The sequence below is a fragment of the Helianthus annuus genome, chromosome 17 (assembly GCF_002127325.2).
Source record: "Helianthus annuus cultivar XRQ/B chromosome 17, HanXRQr2.0-SUNRISE, whole genome shotgun sequence".
Lineage (NCBI taxonomy): Eukaryota > Viridiplantae > Streptophyta > Magnoliopsida > Asterales > Asteraceae > Helianthus > Helianthus annuus.
In genome coordinates this window covers 1141409-1162759 of record NC_035449.2, presented here as the reverse complement: position 1 = coordinate 1162759, position 21351 = coordinate 1141409, and the positions used below count along the sequence as shown (strand labels likewise).

The 21351-nt window shown below is 44.0% G+C and overlaps 3 protein-coding genes across 3 annotated transcripts; all 3 read left to right on the top strand.

The window, feature by feature from the left end:
- Nucleotides 1-2659: 2659 nt before the first annotated feature.
- LOC118489215 lies at nt 2660-3750 on the top strand. Its single transcript, XM_035986914.1, has 3 exons — nt 2660-3257; nt 3327-3629; nt 3743-3750. Exons 1-3 carry the CDS (start codon nt 2660-2662, stop codon nt 3748-3750), a joined length of 909 nt encoding a protein of 302 aa, XP_035842807.1.
- A 10808-nt stretch (nt 3751-14558) lies between these two features.
- On the top strand, nt 14559-16530 carry LOC110921536 (ubiquitin-conjugating enzyme E2-23 kDa). Its single transcript, XM_022165872.2, has 6 exons — nt 14559-14782; nt 14893-14972; nt 15556-15670; nt 15750-15802; nt 15889-16017; nt 16256-16530. The coding sequence occupies exons 1-6, from the start codon at nt 14739-14741 to the stop codon at nt 16387-16389; spliced, it is 555 nt and encodes a 184-aa protein (XP_022021564.1). The 5' UTR covers nt 14559-14738; the 3' UTR covers nt 16390-16530.
- Nucleotides 16531-18055: 1525 nt separating this feature from the next.
- On the top strand, nt 18056-19845 carry LOC110920695 (BTB/POZ domain-containing protein At5g41330). The gene has a single exon (XM_022164889.2). It carries the CDS (start codon nt 18299-18301, stop codon nt 19703-19705), a length of 1407 nt encoding a protein of 468 aa, XP_022020581.1. The 5' UTR covers nt 18056-18298; the 3' UTR covers nt 19706-19845.
- The last annotated feature ends 1506 nt before the right edge of the window (nt 19846-21351 follow it).

Sequence of the window (21351 nt, the reverse complement as noted above, 5' to 3'; positions counted from 1 at the left end):
TTATAGCCGAGGAGTGAAGGAGGAGGATGATGGATGGACTGACGACGTGCTGCACCTTTGCAGGTGTGTCAGGCTTGTCGGTTGTGGAGGTTACGCCACGTCAGTCCATTGCTTACGTAGCTCTGACAGGTAACTGCCATTGGTGCCACTTGCACTGTGGTGTCAGTCCCACTTGTTGAGTGCGTAGGATGCGGATGCGGTGCAAGCCGCATCGCTGCATGCGGTAACGTCTGAGGTTACCGCGTCTCCTACTTGTGATCAAGAAATACGCGAGATGCGGTGCTGGCCGCATCGTCGTCCGCGGAGACTATTTGCCTGCATCCCTTGTCGTGACGAAAATGCCCATATGGTGCGGTGCCAGCCGCACTGTTATGTTCATCTTCTTCTATGCCTAAGGTGAGGCTTTCTTGTATTGATAGAAGTGTTTACTGGACGCGGTGCGAGGCCGCATCGCTGTGAATACTTCCGTTTTCATACACCAGATGTGATGCTATGTCGCATCACTCTACCGTTCTCATGTTCCATGTAAGTCCTCCTTCGTTACTAGATAGATTGAATTCAACCCTTGTGTCGACGCGTTCTCGCGTGGGTACAAGTAGGTTGTTAGCTGGTGGGGGTTTTGATAAGGGTAATGGTCACTCGCGGTCGATGCTGTCGCGAGATCTGGGACCATACCCCTTCAAGTCCCCCCAGTCTAGTGTTGCTGCCACATACAAGTTGTGTGTGGGAGGAGTACTGGACTATGGTGTTTGGAAGGTAGTTTGGAGTCTGGAGAAGATCCTAGACCATGTGGATGGTCTTTTCTGTATGTAAATCAAGCTGGAGGTCTGGAAGGGTCATCTGACGCCTCTTCCGTACCGGTGAAGGAATTTCGTCTGATGCGAAATTCTCAGCCGTTTTATGTCACCAGGTGGGTTGCCACCTGTTGTTGTGCCGAAGGTCTCTTGGAGACTTTGTTAGTAATGCTGCACAAACTTCGAACCAACCTCTGAGATGGTGGTTTGAAGGTATGCACAAGCTTTCAACCTCTGAGAGATGGTCTTGTCTTCAAACCACTTGTTGACGTGGTGCATGAAGAAGAAAAGAAACTTTGGATCAATCTCTGAGATTGGGATCAAAAGTAGTTGATGCTTGTAAGTGCTTTGCTCAAGCTCTATATTCAGCATCTAGCCATGAGATGACGATCCCTTTTTTGTTGGGTTTTCGTGTTCGTCGTCATAGCTCTCTAGTAACCGCACGTCCTTTGCGGTTACCTCGTTGCGTCATTGTTGGCCATGTTTGGTCGAACAATGTAGATTCGTACTATGGGTAAATAAACATGGTCATAGGCAAGGGTATGCCCACCATTGTTTATTCTATGCAGCCCATAGGCGGGCAAACAAAGTCATAAGCAGACTTGTTACCGCTGTTCGGACGCTTGCTGTTCGACAAGGGATTGTTTAGAGCGTTTATCTGCGTTCGTTTTGGAGCCACTTACCTTCCCGCTCCAATACCGAGTTTGCCTTGAAGTAGCTTCGCTCGGTGATGTGGAGTGAGGTTGGCTCTTCCGTAGCAACCAGTCTGCGGAAGCTATGGTTATGTCCGTAGCTCCTCGTGAGTGTCTGCGGTTTTGCATTACTATATTCGCTCGAAGCGGGTGTGTTGCTCGGATGTAGCTCTTGAAGGTTCAGGAGTCAGGGTTGCTGATGTGCGCGCGCGTACATTCCCTTCCTTCTTTATGTTAAAGAAGGTGTTCATGTACCCTCTGCGGTTGTGAACCGGACAGGAGGGATTTGAAGCTTGAAGAGAATGAAGGCGATGCGGTTTACCTGTGTCTGAGATGCGGTTCAGTCCAAAGAACAACGCTGGTTCTGAGCATCTGACACACCTGAACGGGCTCGTGTGTGTCATGTCCGCATATTTCACGTGTGCTCGTGGGTAGTGCGGATAGGTATTATACCCCCTTATAGTATAGAGATATATATTTTTACCTATTTTTAGGGGTATGTTAAAAAACGACATGCGGTATGGGTTATGGTGCGGTATACCAGAGAAACCGCATGCCGCTTATAATTGGATAATGTAGTCGCTTTTTGTTGCATACGTGGCTGATCTCACGTGTGAGTTGGTGGAAGTTGGTGAGATCTTCCTGGCATGTGCTGAAATGAAAGGACGTTTGCACTGCCCGAGGCATTAAATGCACTGTAGCAAAGAGTGTAAACGTCTCCTATGTCAGGCGCGTGGGCGGCCACGCGCGCGTGATAACCGTCAGCGAAAACGGCGCTTGACACGTGGTGTCGCGCAATTCGCTCTTTTTGAACGTGATGATTCGTTTTCTCCTTCCGCATTAATTGCGATGGGTATATAAGGGGAAACCGTTCGTGGTTTCCCCTCACTTGTTCGAAATTTCAAAAATTTTGCCGGTGAGAGAAAACTTGTTCTTTGTCTTCTCCGACGATATTTCTTGAAGTTCCGGTGAGGTTTTTAGTTTTTCCACTCACGTTCTTTTATTTCCTCGATATACCTGATGGCTGAACCGTCAAGTCCACACAATGTGAAGGGTGAAAACCCTGAACAGCCGGTAGTGGTGGAGGAAGAAGAAGAGGGAGCCGCCGGTGGTGGTTTACCGGCGTTAAAGTGGACCAGGAAGAGCTTTGATCGTCTAATGCTTGACGTTCAAATGCCCCCTGAATATGGGGCAGTCTACCCATCGGAAGGTGACACCGGTGCCGACGCTCCGGCCGGTTACGTGACCATGTGGGCAGACTTTTTTGGTGACTGCAAGTTCCGGTTACCTTTGACCGTTTTTGTTGTCGAGGTTTTGGAGTGGTACAAGGTCCACATTTCTCAAATGAGTCCGTTTGATATGATCCGGATTCGAAATTTCGAATTTACATTTCGTGCTCTTGGTATAGAGCCTACCGTTGGAGATTTCCGACGGTTTTATCAACTGACGGTGTCCTTGGGGTTCTTTTCTTTCCGTCAGCGAGAGGGTAGTCCCAAGCTGATGACTCCTCCCAAGGGGTTGACGATGTGTAAGAAGAAGTTCTTTTACATCAAGGCTGCTGCCATTGTTGCAAAGATGACGTTTCGGAACGTGACCGAGACGATCATAGCAGAGACCATTGGGGTCCCTAGTGTGAAGACGGTGGAGTGGTTTCCGCAGTTGCAGACCATTGAGTCTGTGAAGTTGACCAACACCCAGTTGTGGGTGTTGCGCATGATGTTGACAAGGAGGAACAAGAAGTCGAAGCCCGTGGTGCGGGAGAAAAGTGGTGGTACGTACTTTTCATTTGTTTAACTTTCTTATCCTTGTATGCGTTACTGACTTGTGCGTTTGTTATCAGAGGACGCTCCCGTGTGGAGGATGTTTGCCCCGGATTTCCAGGGTCAGGTGGAAAAAGTTGTTTGTGCGGATGGCGAGGAGGAGTTTAATGTTGCGACCCAGATATTCGATACCGTTGACTCGTCCAACAATCTGATCTCTCCCAATGAGGGAGATAATTTGAGTGTGCGGTTTGCTGATACTGGGAAGCAACAGTCTGATGCTGAACCGCAAAAAACTGGTGCTGAAGCGCGGCAGCATGATGCTGAGCCGCGTAGGTTTCCTGCTGGTGAGAAAGGTACCGGTTCGTCTGCCGGTGGTGCGGGTTATGATGGGCCTCCAATTCAGCCTGGGGAGTCTGAATTGGAGTATTACTACCGCACCTATACTAAGGGTCGAAGTACTGTGTATCACCGCCCCCCCTGGACTGTTATGCAGGGGGATGATATTTCCAATGACCCTTCTGCATGCAAGGAGATTTTGGGTGGTCTGGGCACCCCTTTTGAAGTGGAACGTGCCCGTGCTTCACCCCGTGAGCTGCGCATAAACCAGCTCTCAACAATGTTAATAGGATCTTCCATTGTGGCTAATGCCATTTTGGTAGATTACAAGGTGTTGGGCCGCCGCGAGGAAGAAGCTGCTCGCCTGCGGGCTGATGCGGAAAAGTTGGTCGAGGCTGCTCGTGCGGGTGCGGAGCAGCTTGAGAAAGAGAGGGCTGCTTTTGAGAAGCAGAAACAGACCGCGGAGTGGGCTGCCACTGCTCAGCTGAAACAGGTTCGTACTCTTGCCAAACTCCTTTCTGATGAACGCAAGAGTTGGAACGAAAAGTTGTACAATGAGCGTAAGAAGTGGAATGATTCTTGGGTTAAGCAGAATGACACTCTGTTTCGTGCTCGGCAGGAGTTAACGAACGCCAAGGCAGCGAACGTTGCCTTGGGCAAGGAAAAAGTTGCAGCTGAGGCTATTGCGGTTAAAGCGCAGCAGGCGAAGGCCGAGGCCCTAAAGGCGCTTGAAGAGGCCAAGGAAGCCGGGACGCGTGCTGCAAAGGCCCTTGAAGAGGCCGCAGAGAAGGAGAGCCGTTCTTCTATGGCTCTTGAAGAGGCGAATGCGGAGCGCATTCGTTTGGATAAAGTTGTTGCCAGCCTTCAGGTATGTTTCGTTACCTCTGTTGTATATTTCCTTCATTGTTTTGAAAATGTTTATCGAGTAAACTGTTTTCTGTTTTTTGACAGGCTGAGATTCAGGCCCGGGAGGTCGCGGTTACAGACCTTATTGCCCGTGTGTCTGTTGCGGAGGAGCGGGCTGATGCCGCTGTTGAGGCCAAGGATGCCTTGGTGTCCTCTTTTGACCAGCTGAAGGCTGACCGTGAGTGGTTGCGGACTCACGGTATCGCGCGTGTAAGTATCCGTTGCCTTTATATTTGCTTGGATTATCATCCGAGACTTATGATCTTTTTATTGCAGATTGTTGAGGCTATCATGGATGCCCCTGAGACCGCAGCTGGCTTGGACTTGGTCAAGCAGCGTGCTCGTGACGCTGGTTTTAAAGCTGGTTACAACCGCTGTATTTCCCATATGAACGTCATGTCTATAGGCGGTGATATCGAAGAGCGATCCGGCTTTCGGGATGTGGATACCGAGTCGCTTCTTAAAGCGGCTGAAGTCTCCTTTTATGATACGTCCCTTGCCTGTGTAGAGGAACTGGACAATTGTTTGGAGGCTGCGGACTATGTTGATCGCCTGCGGATGCTTTATCCGGATGCGGAAGAGGAAGATCCCGCTGGTGGTGCCGGAGGAGATGCGGGAACCAGCGGTACAAAATAGGGTTTAGGTTGGCTAGTGTGCCTCCTTTTTGTTTTCCTCTTGCATAGAATAGGAACTTTATGTAAATCCATTAAGCATCACGTGGGTGCTTGAATTTTTTGAATATAAAGTTTTTTGTTCAGTTTGTACAAGTGTTTTTAATTCTTGCATGTCTGAACGTATATATGCGTAACTTTACCCATTTGTGAATGGGGTCAAGTATACTCCATACTTTTGTCGTATGAGTACGCGTCAATTCTGTTATTTACCGCGTTAGGGTTTTAGAATTGTGTAAGCTTTGTAAAAGCTTATATATCCGGAACTCTACCCATTTGTGAATGGGGTCAAGTGTACTCCATACCTTTGTCATATGAGTACGCGTCAATTCTGTTATTTACCGCGTTAGGGTTTTAGAATTGTGTAAGCTTTGTAAAAGCTTATATATCCGGAACTCTACCCATTTGTGAATGGGGTCAAGTGTACTCCATACCTTTGTCGTATGAGTACGCGTCAATTCCATTGTTTGCCTTTTTGGGCTCAGGAATTGTGTTAAGTGTTAACAAAAAACTTGTTTATCCGGCCGGATAAATATGCAAGTCTTTTTGCCTTCTGCTGGCCTATTACAATATTTGTGTGTGGTTACCACTTTGTATGGGTATCGCGAATGAAGATTTTGCCAATCTGTTTTTGGGATACCGCAAAGTGGAACACGCATTTGTAATAGTAGTAACAAACAATAATGTATAAAATTGCTTATTTATTTATTTGCAAATGGCCTGCGGCCCGATAGGTTACATAGAGAAATGTAAGGACATGGCTTACATATAACAGCGTCGAAGCTGTTGTGCATTCCATGTGCGTGCGATAGGTTCGCCTTCTAGCGTTTGCAATTTGTACGCGCCTTTCCCTAAGACCTCTTTGATGAGGTAGGGTCCTTCCCACTTGGGGGCAAGTTTGCCTAGGCGCTCGGCATTGGATGCCTCATTGTCGCGTAGGACGTAGTCTCCTGGGTTGAAAGTACAAACGCGGACGCGCGTGTTGTAGTACTTTTCAAGTTTGGATTTATATTTGGCCTCGTTGATGGCAGCGTTTTCGCGCCTTTCTTCCAAGAGGTCCAAATCGATCCTGCGTTCCATGTTGTTGTCTAGTTTTTCAATAGCCAACATTCTAGGAGAGGGGAGACCTACTTCTGCGGGGATCACCGCTTCTGAACCGTAGACTAGGCTGAAGGGTGTTTCCCCATTGCTTGTTTTTGGGCTTGTGCGGTGAGCCCATAAGATACTTGGGAGTTCATCGACCCAGCCACGCCTGGCCGTTCCCAACCGCGCCTTGATCCCTTCGACTAGGCTTTTATTGATACTCTCAACTTGGCCGTTCCCTTGCGGGTGTGCGACTGATGAGAATATGTGCTCAATATGTAGTTCTTCTAGCCATTTTTGTAATTCGTCGGCAGCGAAGTTGGTGCCGTTATCGGTGACAATGCACATTGGTAATCCGAAACGGCAGATGATGTGTTCCCAAATGAACTTTCTTGTTATCATAGCAGTGGTTGAGGCGAGCGGTTTTGCTTCTACCCATTTTGTGAAGTAATCCACCGCTACTATGATAAATTTGACCGCACCCGGAGCGTCAGCGAATGGTCCCACCACGTCAATTGCCCATTTCTGAAAGGGCCATGCGGTTGTGACGGGGACTAAGTTGTTCTTTGGCCGCAAGGTTTTTGGAGCATGACGTTGACAGTCAATGCACTTGCGCAACTCTTTGACGGCGTCCAGGTGCATGCCGGGCCAGTAATACCCGGCATTCATGATTTTGGCCACTACCATGCGTGGTCCAGCATGTATGCCACATATGCCCTCGTGTATCTCTCGGATGAGGTATGTGGCATCCTGAGGGTTGACGCATCGTAGTAGTGGCCCTAGGTATGATTTGCGGTACAAGATACCGTCTCCCATTTGATAATGGCACGCTTTGTATTGCAGCTTGCGTGCCTCTGACTTGCTTTCGGGGGTCACACCTGATTGCAGATATGCGATAATAGGTGTCATCCATGATGTTGAACCGTATTGAATGACGTTGACTTGGCTCAGGGGTACCGAAGGATTTTGCAGAATTTCGATGCGTATCTCCTTTGCCAAGTGTTGGAAGCTGGTAGATGCAAGTTTTGATAGTGCATCTGCGGACTTGTTTTCGCTTCGATTAATATGTCGGATATTAAACGAAGCGAATTGGGATGTTAGTTGCAAGGCTTGTTCAAGGTAGAGGATCATGATGTCCCCTTTTGCGGCATAGTCACCGCGTATTTGTCCCGCAACCAACAAAGAATCGACGTGCGCTTCCAAGTGTTGCACGCCGAGTTTGACTGCTAAACGTAGTCCCGCTAACAGGGCCTCATATTCTGCCTCGTTGTTTGTGCTTTTGAAATCGAGGCGGATTGCATATGTAAGCTCTTGGCCGTCAGGGCTGACGAGTTGCAGACCTGCACCCGCACCTTCCTCGTTGGAGGCACCATCGGTGAATAGTGCCCATGTTTCTGAGGAGGATGGCGTTGGTGCAGGAGTTTGTGCTTCTTCGCATTCTTGGATGCGATTCACCGGTACTTCGGCGGTGAAATCAGCTAAGATCTGGCCTTTAATCGCGGGGCGCGGTTTATAGTGTATCGTGTGCGCGCCCAGCTCGATTGCCCATTTTGCTAATCTCCCAGAGATGTCGGGTTTGGATAGGATCGGGCCGATCCTGTAATTGGTTAGCACTGTGATGACGTGGTTTACGAAGTAGCGTCGTAACCGTCTCGAAGCGTGCACTAATGCTAGCACCAATTTTTCCATTATTGAGTATCTCGTCTCTGGGTCGTTGAGCATCTTGCTGATGTAATAGATGGGTGTTTGAACCCCCTTTCGCTCCACTATCAATACCGCACCCACCGCGTTATCCGCGGCGGATAGGTTTAATATGAGTGGTTCATCCTTGCGTGGTGCGGTTAGAGTTGGGAGTTGTATCAAACACTCCTTCATTTCCCGGAAGGCCTGTTCAGCCTCTGCGGTCCACTGGAATTGTTCTTTCTTTGAACAGCTACGCAGGGTCTTGATGAACGATTAAGACTTAGCTGCATGGTTGGCTAAGAATCTGTTGAGTGCCGCTAGCCTGCCGGCTAGCCGTTGCATATCTTTCATCGATGAAGGCGATGGCATACGCTCGATCGCCTGGACTTTCTCCAGGTTTACCTTGAATCCATCTTTAGTCACGATGAACCCAAGGAATTTTCCTTCTTCCATTCCAAACGAGCATTTCCCTGGATTGAGCTTTATGTTAACGCTTCGCAGAGTTTGGAATGTTCTTTCAATATCCGTGAGCATGGTATCCTCTTCCATGCTCATGACGACCAGGTCGTCCATGTAGATTTCGACACTTTTGCTTATTTGCCCGCGGAAAGTGTCGTTCATCAACTTTTGATAGGTTGAGCCCGCGTTGCGCAACCCAAACGGCATCTTTGTATAACAGTAATTTCCGGTGGGAGTCCGGAATGCCGTTTTGTCTTCATCCTCGATTGCCATTTGTACTTGATGGTACCCTTTGTAGCAATCGAGGAAACACTTCCACCTGAATGGTGCGAGATTATCGACTTTTTCGTCAATTTCTGGAAGCGCGTAACAATCCTTGTGGCAGGCTTTGTTAAGGTCTTTGTAATCGACGCACATGCGCCAGCCCCCGGACGGTTTTTCTACCATGACTGGGTTGGATAACCAAGTCTGGTATTTGACTTCCCGCAGGATGCTTGCGGAGAGCAGTTCTTCGATCTACTCTTGCATCGCCTGATTTTTAGCTGACCCAAGGTGGCGTTGGCCTTGGATCACTGGCTTAATACCTGGCAAGGTATTCAAGTGATGTTGCGCAATATCACGTGGGACCCCGGTCATGTCTGCGGGTGTCCACGCGAAGATATCTTGGTTCCTGAAGAGAAGCTGCTTCAGGTGCGCTTTGGTGGTCGGGGATAAGGCGTGACCCAATGTGACCTTTTGTTCTGGGTATCTCGCGTTGAGAACCCATTTTTCTGGTTGGTCGTTGGGAGTGGGCCTTGCGACCTTGGTCGGACGTACTTCGTCCGACATAATGACGTCCCTGCGGGCATAGATTATCGCGACCCCCGATTCGGTTGGGAAACCAACCGCAGAGTGGGGGACGGATGTAATCATATTGAAATCTCCCTGGGATTCTCTCCCGAGGAGTACGTCATATCTGGAGGTGTGAGGTAAAACCATGAAGTTTACCTCTTCTGTCCTTGTGCGATTTCCGCTGGAAAGACGCACAGGAAAAGTAATTTGGCCCAGGGGAAAGACAGTTTCCCCTGCGAACCCAGTCAATGGGTAATCTACTGCTTGCAACCGATCTATGTCCTCCTGGTCGAACTGGTTGAAGCATTGTTCGTAGATTATATCAGAAGTACTGCCCGGATCAATAAATAGACGCTCGGTGCAGTAGTGTGCCAGTTGGCCTGAAATAACGACGGCGCGCCTATCGCGCGGTCCGCCTCGGACTTTTGGAAAGACGACTTGCTCGTCTTTCCAGTCACATTCCGGCCTTCTCGCCGCTTTGCGCGGCTTGCCTTTGCCTCCGTGGATCATGTGGGTGGAAGCCACGTACATGGTTCTCTTCCCGGAGGAGGTACCTTCGCCATGAGGGGTGATGTGCTTGGTGGGTTTTTGCCCACCTGGCAAAAGGTGTTGCAGTTTCCCCTCCTTTAAGGCCCGCTCAATCTCCAACCGTAGACTGATGCAGTTGTTGGTGGTGTGGCCCGAGTCCTTGTGGTACTCACAGCAGAGTGTGAGGTCCTGATTTTTCTTGGACTTCATTGGTTGGGCCGGTCGCAAGAACTGTGGGTCCGCAAGGAGGACCTCACTTGGCGACATGGTGATCTCGGTCCAGTTGCGGTCCCGAGAATCTTTTTTTGATGCCCGACTGTCTCGGGCGGGGTTGTAGTTCCTTGGGTCGAACGGGTTGGTTCGCGGGAAATACGGTTTGGAAATATCACGATTTCCAACGTCCCGGTTGCGTTTATTGTTCCGCTTGGACCCTTGGTGGGATGTTTCGGCTTGGGGCTTTGCCTTTGCCACGTGCGGTTCAAGTGACCGCTGTGTCTGGGCGTATGTCTTGACCGCGGTCATGACATCCTCCCATTTTTTGGGCAAGCCCTCCTTGCCAGAGATGGTCATGATCATCTCTCTGTCTTTGACGGCCCGGATGAAGTGGTTTCGTGCCATCTGGTCTGCCACGTCACCTATCTCCAGGCACTCTTTATTGTAACGGACGACGAATGCCTCGAGAGATTCGTCGTCCCTTCGCCAGATGTTCATGACGTCCAATGAATCACGTTCGTGGCGTCGCTGCTGGCTAAAATGGGCGAGGAACTTGGTACGCAAGTCCTCGAATGAATCCAGTGATCCCACTGGCAAAGAATCGAACCATGCCCTGGCCAGGCCCGTAAGGGTCTGGGGGAAAAAATTACACCAAGTGGGTTCATCCCACTGGCCGTTGATGCCTGCGCCCATGAAGATGTTCATGTGGTCGTCCGGTTCGGTCGAACCACTGTATTTCCCAACGTTGAATGGGAACTTTGTCGTGGTGACCTGGGCGTTGGCGATCCGCGGGCCGGACTTGGAATTTTCGGCCGCTGCCTTTGGCCTGTATGGTTCATTCGCAGGGCGCTTAGCCGCCCTGAGGTATGTGTTGCGGGGGTGACTGGGAGGAACATAGTTGCGTCCTCCCGGTCTGCTGCTGGTGTCATGGGAATCCTCGCGGTAGGTACGTCGTCAGGGTCGGTATGACCATACCCTTCGGTGTATGGTAGTGGGCCCAATCGGCTTTGAATGCCTAGGCCGCGTCGGGAGGTTGATCGCCTCCTGTCCTCGCCATGGGGGCCAAGGCGGGTATGCACTGGTCCTCTGGTGTGGGACCCGTACAAGGAATCGTCCTCGTTAAGGGTGTGGACCGAACAGTAAGACGATCTGCGGTCTTCGCGTCGGCTTCTTAAAGCCGGGCGTGAATGTATCCTGCCGTCGTATTGTAAAATACGCTCAGCAGGGGTGTGCGGTGCTGGGGTAGGCCCAGCTTGTATATTCTCTTCCGTACAAGCGCGGTTGTATGCTGCTGTCAGCAGGGCTGCCTGCTGTTCGTAACAGGTATGAACGGTCATGCCTGGTGGGATCACAGATGCGAACTGTGATAAGTCATGTCCAAACATAAAGGAGGGACTCCTTTGTGTGGACGTGCCGATGTGTCCGGGTTGGGAGGTCGAGGCATTGACCCCTACTGGAGGTGGGATTAAGGGATTTGGGTTATCTACAGTGTTGTTTTGGTGATCAGTCATGATCTTGAGAGAGGGAAAAGGATAGATGAGAAAATGCTAAGAGTAGCGGTGGGCGCCAATGATGAAACAATGGTTAACCGGGCAGGGTTAACACACTGGTCTCGTCAAGAAGGGTTAATCCCTTCCTCTCGAGGATCGCTGGCTGGATCACCGGTGGTTGATCTCCTGCACAAGGAAACAAGCCGTGACTCGTAACAAGGAGGATGGGGTGGGGGGGTGCTCCTTGTTACCACTCTCCGGCGTGAGAATCAGTAGTTTGCTTGGGAAGCAAAGTAAGATAGTAGTAGTAGTGAGAGAGTTGTGAAGAGATACCTCAAACCTGGTTTGGGGTTGGTATTTATAGCCGAGGAGTGAAGGAGGATGATGATGGATGGACTGACGACGTGCTGCACCTTTGCAGGTGTGTCAGGCTTGTCGGTTGTGGAGGTTACGCCTCGTCAGTCCATTGCTTACGTAGCTCTGACAGGTAACTGCCATTGGTGCCACTTGCACTGTGGTGTCAGTCCCACTTGTTTGAGTGCATAGGATGCGGTGCAAGCCGCATCGCTACGTGCGGTAACATCTGAAGTTACCGCGTCTCCTACTTGTGATCAAGGAATACGCGAGATGCGGTGCTAGCCACATCGTCGTCCGTGGAGACTATTTGCCTGCATCCCTTGTCGTGACGAAAATGCCCATATGGTGCGGTGCCAGCCGCACTGTTATGTTCATCTTCTTCTATACCTAAGGTGAGGCTTTCTTGTATTGATAGAAGTGTTTACTGGACGCGGTGCGAGGCCGCATCGCTGTGAATACTTCCGTTTTCATACACCAGTTGTGATGCTATGTCGCATCACTCTACCGTTCTCATGTTCCATGTAAGTCCTCCTTCGTTAGTAGATAGATTGAATTCAACCCTTGTGTCGACGCGTTCTCGCGTGGGTACAAGTATGTTGTTAGCTGGTGGGGGTTTTGATAAGGGTAATGGTCACTCGCAGTCGATGCTGTCGCGAGATCTGGGACCATACCCCTTCACCTACCCAATTGAGGAAAATGGTATTTAGAATTAAAATTTGTTTGTAACCTATCCAATTGAGAAAAATGGTATTTAGAATTAAAATTAGAGTGAACTATTTAAGGATTTTCTTTATTCAATCCTCAACTTTTTTTCCTTCTTTGATAGGAAAAAGTTAAAAAGCAATCGATGATAATGTTTAAAATAAGCATCATATTTTGAAATTTCAATAAAACATAATAACAATTCAAATCTTGATGGGGTATGATATTGGACCTGACCCGAACGGTCGGACATTCCAGTTATTTATAGTCTTTTTATATTAATATTTATTATTATGCTTACTAACTCAACCGCGAGGCCAAATATGATGTAGTTTACACTAGATTGGGTTGAGGACTTGTAGAGATAACTCCTAACTGGGTCTGACCCATTGAAATTATCTTAATTTAGTATTTAAAGTTGACACTGTTGATTATGAATGTTGGTGTTGTACATGTTGGTTATGTTGTGGGTGATTATACTTTTCAGCTATGTGATGAGTATCAATTATTAGATGGATTGTTTTTGGTTGTCATTATTTTTTAGCGTTAGTTTGTGGCATTGCAGTTTGGTTAGCTTACCTAAGGTTAACATATGTGTACTTTTTTTCATTAACTATGCAATTGTGATACGTGTATATAGACAATGATGTGTTATAGGAGTATTTGGGTAGAGACAACTGAGAAGGCTTGGAACAAGTAACTAGTTGTACCCAAATTTATAAGCCTCTCAAGTGAAATTTGCTACTTGGTCATTGCACGTTTATGTTGCGATTAAATAGTATATTAGTATGTCATTTTTTTAGTTTTGTGGTTTGCGATTTATATTCAAGTTTCCAAGCTCATTGGCGAAGTCGAATGAGCTGTTTTACAGCTATTATTATCAGCGCGACTTCAAAAAAGCAACTAGTTATACTATACTGATGTCTACGAGCCTTCTTATTGTAATTCGATAATGAGTTTGCACTTTTTTTCAATCGTTACTATTTAATTGAACTACATTTTAATTAAGATTAATATTTTACGTTCAGAAAAAGATGTGCAAGTTTTTAAACGACCAAGAAAGATATCAGAAAAATGTTGTGATATCACTAGGAAATTGAATGAGTTAACAGATAGAGTGAGTATTATTCGTCGGAAGCAGACAAAATTGCAAGTTGTAATTGACGCGCTTAACGCACGTTACGAAAAGCCGGAGTGAAAAAAATAGAATATGGTTAAATATATTACGTCTTTAGTACGTTGATTGTAAATTTTGTAATGTATTTGTAAAAAATCAATATTATAATCTATCGTTTATGATTCACTTCTTTTTTTTCTTTTGTTATGTATTTACGGTGTATACCACTACTTAGGGCTGTAAACGAACCAAACGAACACGAACAAAGCCTTGTTCGTATTCGTTCGTTAAGGAAATAAATGTGTTCACGAACGGTTCATGAACACTTACTGAACGAGATTTTATGTTCGTGTTCGTTCATTAAGGAAATGAGCGTGTTCGCGAACGGTTCATGAACACAAATAAATTTGGCGAACGCGACGAAGGATAAAGATAGATGGCCCAGAGAGTAGCACTCGAACTTGAATCCCTTATTGTGGAACGGGGGTTGATCGTATTCGCTGATGTAAATAATGAGAAATGAAAGGAAAATGATGCATAAACAAGGTGAAAGTGGGTTTCGTAGTTTAATTGTTAGGGTAATAAAATAACTAAAAGTTTAATAATATAAAAAGTACAAATAAAATATAAAAAAGTACAAAGATCTTCAATTAAAACACAAACATACGAATATAAACGAATGTTCACGAACACAATCGAACGAATGAGACTCTGTTCATGTTCGTTCATTTAACTAATCGAACAAAATTTCTTGTTCATGTTTGTTCGTTTATTAAACGAACGAATATAAACGAACTTCTCGCCAAACGGTTCACGAATGATTCGTTGAACGTTTGATTCGTTTACAGCCATGACACTACTTAACACCCTACCACAATACGAGGGCTTAATACGAGTGGTTTATAAAATATAAAAAGGTTAATAAACGAGTTGTTTGGGAGATTAAAAAAGAATCTATCTAGTCAGTAGTCCTGATTTCACTCATTGATTGTCTGAACCGCCTTAAAGAATCCTCCTCATCTCCTTTACCCGCACGCCACCCACCACCCAACCCAACCCAAAACCAACACTCTTCAATTCAATCTCCACAAAATCATTCAATAATTTCACACAATGTCTTCCCCAAGCAAACGCAGGGAGATGGATTTAATGAAGCTGTAACCTCACTCTTTTTTTTTTTATTAATTTCTTCTCGCTATTTGAAGGGTTGTACACAAATCTTAACATACTGTTTGTGATTGGTTTTGTGATTGGTTTTGTGAATTAGGATGATGGGTGATTACAAAGTGGAGATGATCAATGATGGTATGCAAGAGTTTTATGTCCAGTTTCATGGACCTAAAGACAGTACGTTTCATATCCTATCCCATCCCATCTTTATTTCATTATTATAATATTTGTGGGTATGTGATCGATCAAAGTTGTGTAATTTTTGTGGGTAGTCAGTCATCTTGCTTTTGTTCCATTTCAGTCAGTCAGTCAGTCAGTGTTGTTGATGTTAGGAATTTGTCTTCTTCATTTAGGGTTTATACTGTCTGTGCCCCTTTGAAATTAGTATGTAAAATAAGGGTTATTTGATTTTCGTATTACACATTTACACTTAACTGGCTTTTGTTTTGGTTATGTCAATCAAATGTAAGCAAATTGTTGAAGCATGTAAATGTTGTTGAGTCATGTAAACATTGTGTGTGGGATATTTTGTTCCCTGCAGGCTGCAACCACTGTTGTTTGTGTGTGTGATCATCACTCCTCATGCTTACTACAACAGTCCTGATTTCTTTTCCGTCTTCTTTGATATCTGTAGGGTAAAATTGAGTTGCTAATATGGCTCTTATTATTTTGGTACCAATAAGCATTTGCGGAACGATCAATGTGTGTGATTTCTTATGCTAATATGAGTGTTGTTTGTTGCAAAAATTTGGCGAGGCAGGCCCTTATCAGGGAGGTGTTTGGAGAATTAGAGTGGAGCTACCCGATGCATATCCGTATAAGTCTCCTTCAATTGGATTTATAAACAAAATTTACCACCCCAATGTTGATGAAATGTGAGCTTTTTAACTTTAATTACAATCAGAGTAAGCTCTGTCTGTTTTTTAATCAACAACATATACGGGTTCTTTGCAGGTCAGGTTCGGTTTGTTTAGACGTCATCAATCAGACATGGAGTCCAATGTTTGGTATCTTTATATATTGATGTGTTTGCGTTTTCTTTTCTCAAAACTTTCGTCGTGGATTGATGAGTATTACTATCTCTGATCTGCAGATCTTGTGAATGTGTTTGAAGTCTTCCTTCCACAGCTTCTTTTGTATCCAAACCCGTCGGACCCCTTGAATGGAGATGCTGCAGCACTGATGATGCGGGACCGAACTGCATATGAGCAGAAAGTTAAAGGTATGTCTTATTCATTTACCTTCTTAGTTTAGAACTTTAGGAGAAAGAGTTATGTGGATATCTGCTTATTGTTTGTAGGGTTTAACTTAGAATTTTTCATCAAAACAAACCTAACTAGAGTACTAGACCATGAACACTTCTAACGCGCAGTATAAGTTTGCTTATTTCAAATTGATTAGTCTTGGTGGATACAAAAATACAAGTTTACGGAAAATGTCGGTTTGTGTTGGGTTAACAGAGTACTGTGAGAGATATGCAAAGCCAGAGGATGCTGGGGCTGTGCCTGAAGAAAAATCTAGTGATGATGAAGAACTGAGTGAAGCTGAATATGCTTCTAGTGATGAAGAAGTTGCTGGAAAAGCTGATCCTTGATTAAGTGCACATGTACATCATAACTAGTATTTCCACCTTAAAAGCATTCAATGCTTGAATAATTCTTGTAAACACTTGTTTCTTTTGTAACCTTACCTTTGTTGTTTGTTTATATTGGATTTATTCTCAAAAGTTAATGATTGTTCTGGGTAATAATCATATAAGTTACATTTATCTATGTTTAGGGATTGAAACAAATTAGCACCTTCATCAGGAGGCACCATGTTTTTGGTAACGAAATAGTCATCTTGTGGATAGTTGGGAGTTGGTAAGAGTAGCACTAATATGATGTGTCTAAACCTTATCCCCATCTTACACCCATGTGAGAGGGAAAATATTTTTTTATGGTGAGAGATAAGAGAGTGGTGCATTTAGCAACACACCGGTAGAGTTGGAACTTGGAAGGTTGTGTCGGGTTAGGTTCATGAACAGGTCAAAATGGTTTTCATGACTAATTTACAGACCTAAAATGACTTTTTTTGCATCAACTTTTTTGTCTTAAATTTACGAAGGTTTTATTGTAAAAAAAGCGAAAGATTTTGATTTTCATGGGGTGTGGTTTCATTTTTCCACACCCTATGGAAACAACCATATATGCATCACGTCATTTCCATACGGATTTCACATATGGGGGCATGGTGTTTCACTCTCCACGGAAGTATAAACTCTCACACGTCTATATCTCATTGCTCCACACCACTAACATTTGTCTCCCTCTTTCACACCCGTGAAATTCTCCATCGCAAGACACCCACGCCGTGGCAACGCCTTTGTCGGCGCGGTGTTCCACCTAAGCCGGCATCGTGGGTTTGGCATCCCACACCGGATAGCTTTATTATATACCCTCAAATCATATTTATATGAGAAATTGGCCTGTAACAATACCACCTAGATCTTATTGGCCATTAATAATCCCACTTCAGAATATTCCTCCCACCAGTCCCACCATTCACCTATTTTTTCCTACAATGGTCCCCGTTAAAAAAACTTAACGGAGTTAAGCTTTTTTCCAAATTACAAACAGATTTTTTAGGGCTTTTGATTAGAACGACGATACGAGTCCATTGATGTAAAACTTGCCTCGAAACGGTGCTCCAAACGATGAAAACGACGCTTCAATTCGAGTGTTTGAATTTCCAATTAACCAAAATAAAGTCACTTGGAACACCATTTCGAAGTAAGTTTTACATCAATGGACTCGTATCATCGTTCTGATTAAAAGCCCTAAAAAATCTGTTTGTAATTTGGAAAAAAAAAAACTTAACTCCATTAAGTTTTTTTAATGGGAGACCATTGTAGGAAAAATAGGTGAAGGGTGGGACTGGTGGAGGAAATATTATAAGGTGTAATTATTAATGACCAATAAGGTTTATGTGAGATTATTACATGTCAATTCTCCTATTTATATTGATGCAAAAAAGTTGAACAGAAAACACATCTTGTTGGATCACATTTTTTATACCTTCACTTGAAGTGATGATTTGCGGTTTTTGCCTTGATCAAGCACACTCTAGAACTCAATCTTGAAAGCGATTTATTTGCCTTTACTTCAATTAAAGCCCCTGTGACTTGTTAAATATAAATAGTAGATAATTGAGTTATGTATATAACTTGAGTATTAAAATACTGTTAAACAATTAGGTAAATATTGAGATTTAGGCACATGAATCTGTACATAAGTGAATCCAAACTCGCCAGCAGGCCCCTATTTTGAGGATCATCAACCCCTGTGATTCCTTCTTTATTGAAACAAAAAACAACAAATAAACATCACCAACTGTCATCACCATATATAAAAACCCAACCCTAGATAAAAACAAACCATTGCCCACACTTGTTGACCCCCATCTTTAAACCCCTTCAAAACCATTCTTTCTTCTCAATCTTTCTTCACAATTCTTGAAGAAACATGCCACCAATTTCACTACACAACCCCAAATCAAAGGATTTCAACAAACCAAACGTTGTCACCATTGATGTGGGTGGTCAACTCTTTCAAACCACCATACAAACCCTAACCCTAGCTGGTTCCAACACCCTTTTCTCCAATCTCTTCAATTCTTCTGAACAACCGAACAGAATCCCTTTTATTGACAGAGACCCTGAATTGTTTTCTATTATCTTATCCCTTTTAAGAACTGGCAATCTGCCATCTAAAGCCAAAAGCTTTGAGATTCAAGATATTGTTTTCGAAGCAAAGTTTTATGGGGTTGAAGATCTTCTTGTCCAATCTCAGTCAAACCCATCTCAATTTGAGCCTTTTGATCTTGAAAAGTCAATCATTTTGCCACTCAGTGGGAGAGATTCACCTTCTGCAATCGCTGCAACGCCTTATGGGTCAGTTCATGTTTCTCATGGTAGCAAGATTACATCTTTTGATTGGTCTTTGCAAAGAAAGTCAACTACTTTGACCCAATTCACAGCTATTGATTCTCTGTTATCTTTGTCATCTAATGTTGTGGCAGCTGGTGCCACTGATTTCTGTGGGTTGCAAATTATTGATCTTGAAATGGGCTTTGTGAGACAGACTTTGAATTGGGAAAATGTGACTAAATCTGGTTCAACTGTTCAAGCAATTGGAACTTCCCCTGAGTGTTTATTCACTAGTTTTGAATCGAGTCGCAGGAATTCGAACTCTATTTTGGTGTATGATATGAATGATAGCTTTAAAGTTGTATCCGAAATTGGGCATAATGAGATATTTGGTGCTGATCTTGATTCCGCAATTCCATCGACAAAATTGAATTGGATTCCAAGTCTTAGTCTTTTAATGGCTTCTGGGTCACACAGTGGAGCATCAGGGATCACAGGAAACATCAAGTTTTGGGATATAAGGTCTGGGAGTCTTGTTTCGGAAATCAAAGAAAAAACCGATTGTTTTTCGGACATCACAGTTTCGGATACCCTTTCCGCTGTTTTCAAGATTGGGATAAACTCAGGAGAGGTTTCTTACATCGATTTTCGGAACATTTCATCGGATTGTTGTTGGAATTGTCTTGGTGATTCAAGAAAAGTGATGAATGTGAAGAAAGAAGGGATTGGTTGCAAGATTGAAAGCCATGGGAATCAGGTTTTTAGTAGTAAAGAAGGGGAGTTGGAGCTTTGGTCTGAGGTGCTGATGGGTTCATCATCAGCAGCAACTGGTAGAAATGGGGAAGAAGAAAGAATCTTTAAGAAAAATGTTTTGGGTAGATCCAAGGATATTGGGGGAAACCGGATAACGAATTTAGGGTTTGGTGGAAACAAAATGTTTGTTACTAGGAAAGATCAGCAATGTGTTGAGGTTTGGCAAAGCTCTGTAAGAAATATAATTTGATCATATAAGTTTTATATGTGTTGGGTGTTTTGTTAGTTAGTTAGTTTGTTTGTGTACATTACTATATTTTTTATTTCAGTGATAAGTGTTCTGTTTGTGTACATTACTATTTTTTTTATTTCAGTGATAAGTGTTCTATATGAGTAGATTGGTGTTGTAGATGTTACTGTCAATGGTTGCTAAATTTTAAGTTGGGTCTTGTTTGGTTGTCGGGTTGACCAGTTTAAGCTTTCTAGAGCTAGGATATAAGTTTCAACATTTAGAGAACCCATTAGAAGATTACCTGAGGCCATAGTCCTGTAAAACACAAGTAACATATTAGATTAGATTTCTTAATAGATGGTGCTCCTATAGTTGTTAATGGCGAATAGCGACAAATAGCGATAAGGTACCTATATGCTACATAACGAATAGCGATAAATAGCAGGCAAATAGTGATAAGGTACCTATAGTTATATATAGCGATACACTAGATTTTTTTTTAAATATTATATGTATATTATATCAAAAGACCCTGGTATATATGCTATTTTACATGTATATTTAACAAAAACCTAAAATCCAACTATTTTATAGCTATATTTAATTGCTATTTATATTTAAAAAAAATAAAGTGTCGCTATTCTCGCTATTCATCGCTACAACCCAAATAGCGACACTGGACCTATACGTTACGTAGCGCGCTATAGCGATCGCTACGATTGCTATTGACAACTATGGGTGCTCCCTTGGACTCTAACAGATGGTGATGGGCCTAAGCCCACAGGCCAACCGGATTGGACCAGAGCCTAAATACGGGTCACCTTCTAACGGGCAAACCAAATTTGATCAAAACCTAATCTATACTTAATAAATAAGTAACTGATTACATCATATGTCATGACTCTCTTAGCCCAATATTTTTTCCCACTTCCCGTATTTCATCTCCTTACATTTTCAATATCAATGTTTTATTAGTTATTTATATGCCATTTCAATCATATATTATCTCAAATCATTTTCAATATCAACCTACATCTCCCACTTCCATCCAGGTGTCTTTTAAGTATAGGGACAAAGATGATGTTTGATTAGTTACTTGATTTATATTTAGATTATTTACTTTATTGGTTATCTAACGTGTTTCAGAACTAACTCCCATCTTGCTTTGAGATTGTCTCCCAGCTACATACATAATGTTTTAGACTTTTAAGGTTTGTCTCCCATCTTGCTTTGACAATGAACTAAAGAGAGGTTAGGGTGAAGGGGGCGCATTCGGGTTCATCAGGTTGGACAGGAACACCACCGCAAGCAAATGGCCCGGGATGGGATTCTTGCTGGTGAACCTGAGGTTGAAGCTGAAAAGATGACCGTTACAATTTGGAAAAAAAAAATAGGATTTGGGCTCATCATCATGTTCAATTTAGGGTAAATGAGATGGATTCTATTTCTACCATTTCCTCTTTAATTCATGGTTATATAAAACTATTGCTTGTTAACATTTTAGACATCATTTTAGCATTTTTGTGACCTTGATTAACAAAAATATCCTTGCCTATATTAGTTGTAGATAGAATCAACATATGGGCAACAATAAGGATAGGTAAAGAAAATTTGTGATCCGACCAAGTAAAATAATGTCAAGTATTGATACATATTTGGATACC

Coding starts and splice junctions, on each gene's coding strand:
- LOC110921536 (XM_022165872.2), top strand. CDS start 14,739: ATGTCTTCCCCAAGCAAACGCAGGGAGATGGATTTAATGAAGCT. Junction 14,783..14,892: donor GAGATGGATTTAATGAAGCT/GTAACCTCACTC, acceptor TTTGTGAATTAG/GATGATGGGTGATTACAAAG. Junction 14,973..15,555: donor GTTTCATGGACCTAAAGACA/GTACGTTTCATA, acceptor TTGGCGAGGCAG/GCCCTTATCAGGGAGGTGTT.
- LOC110920695 (XM_022164889.2), top strand. CDS start 18,299: ATGCCACCAATTTCACTACACAACCCCAAATCAAAGGATTTCAACAAA.
- LOC118489215 (XM_035986914.1), top strand. CDS start 2,660: ATGCCCCCTGAATATGGGGCAGTCTACCCATCGGAAGGTGACACCGGT. Junction 3,258..3,326: donor GGTGCGGGAGAAAAGTGGTG/GTACGTACTTTT, acceptor GTTTGTTATCAG/AGGACGCTCCCGTGTGGAGG.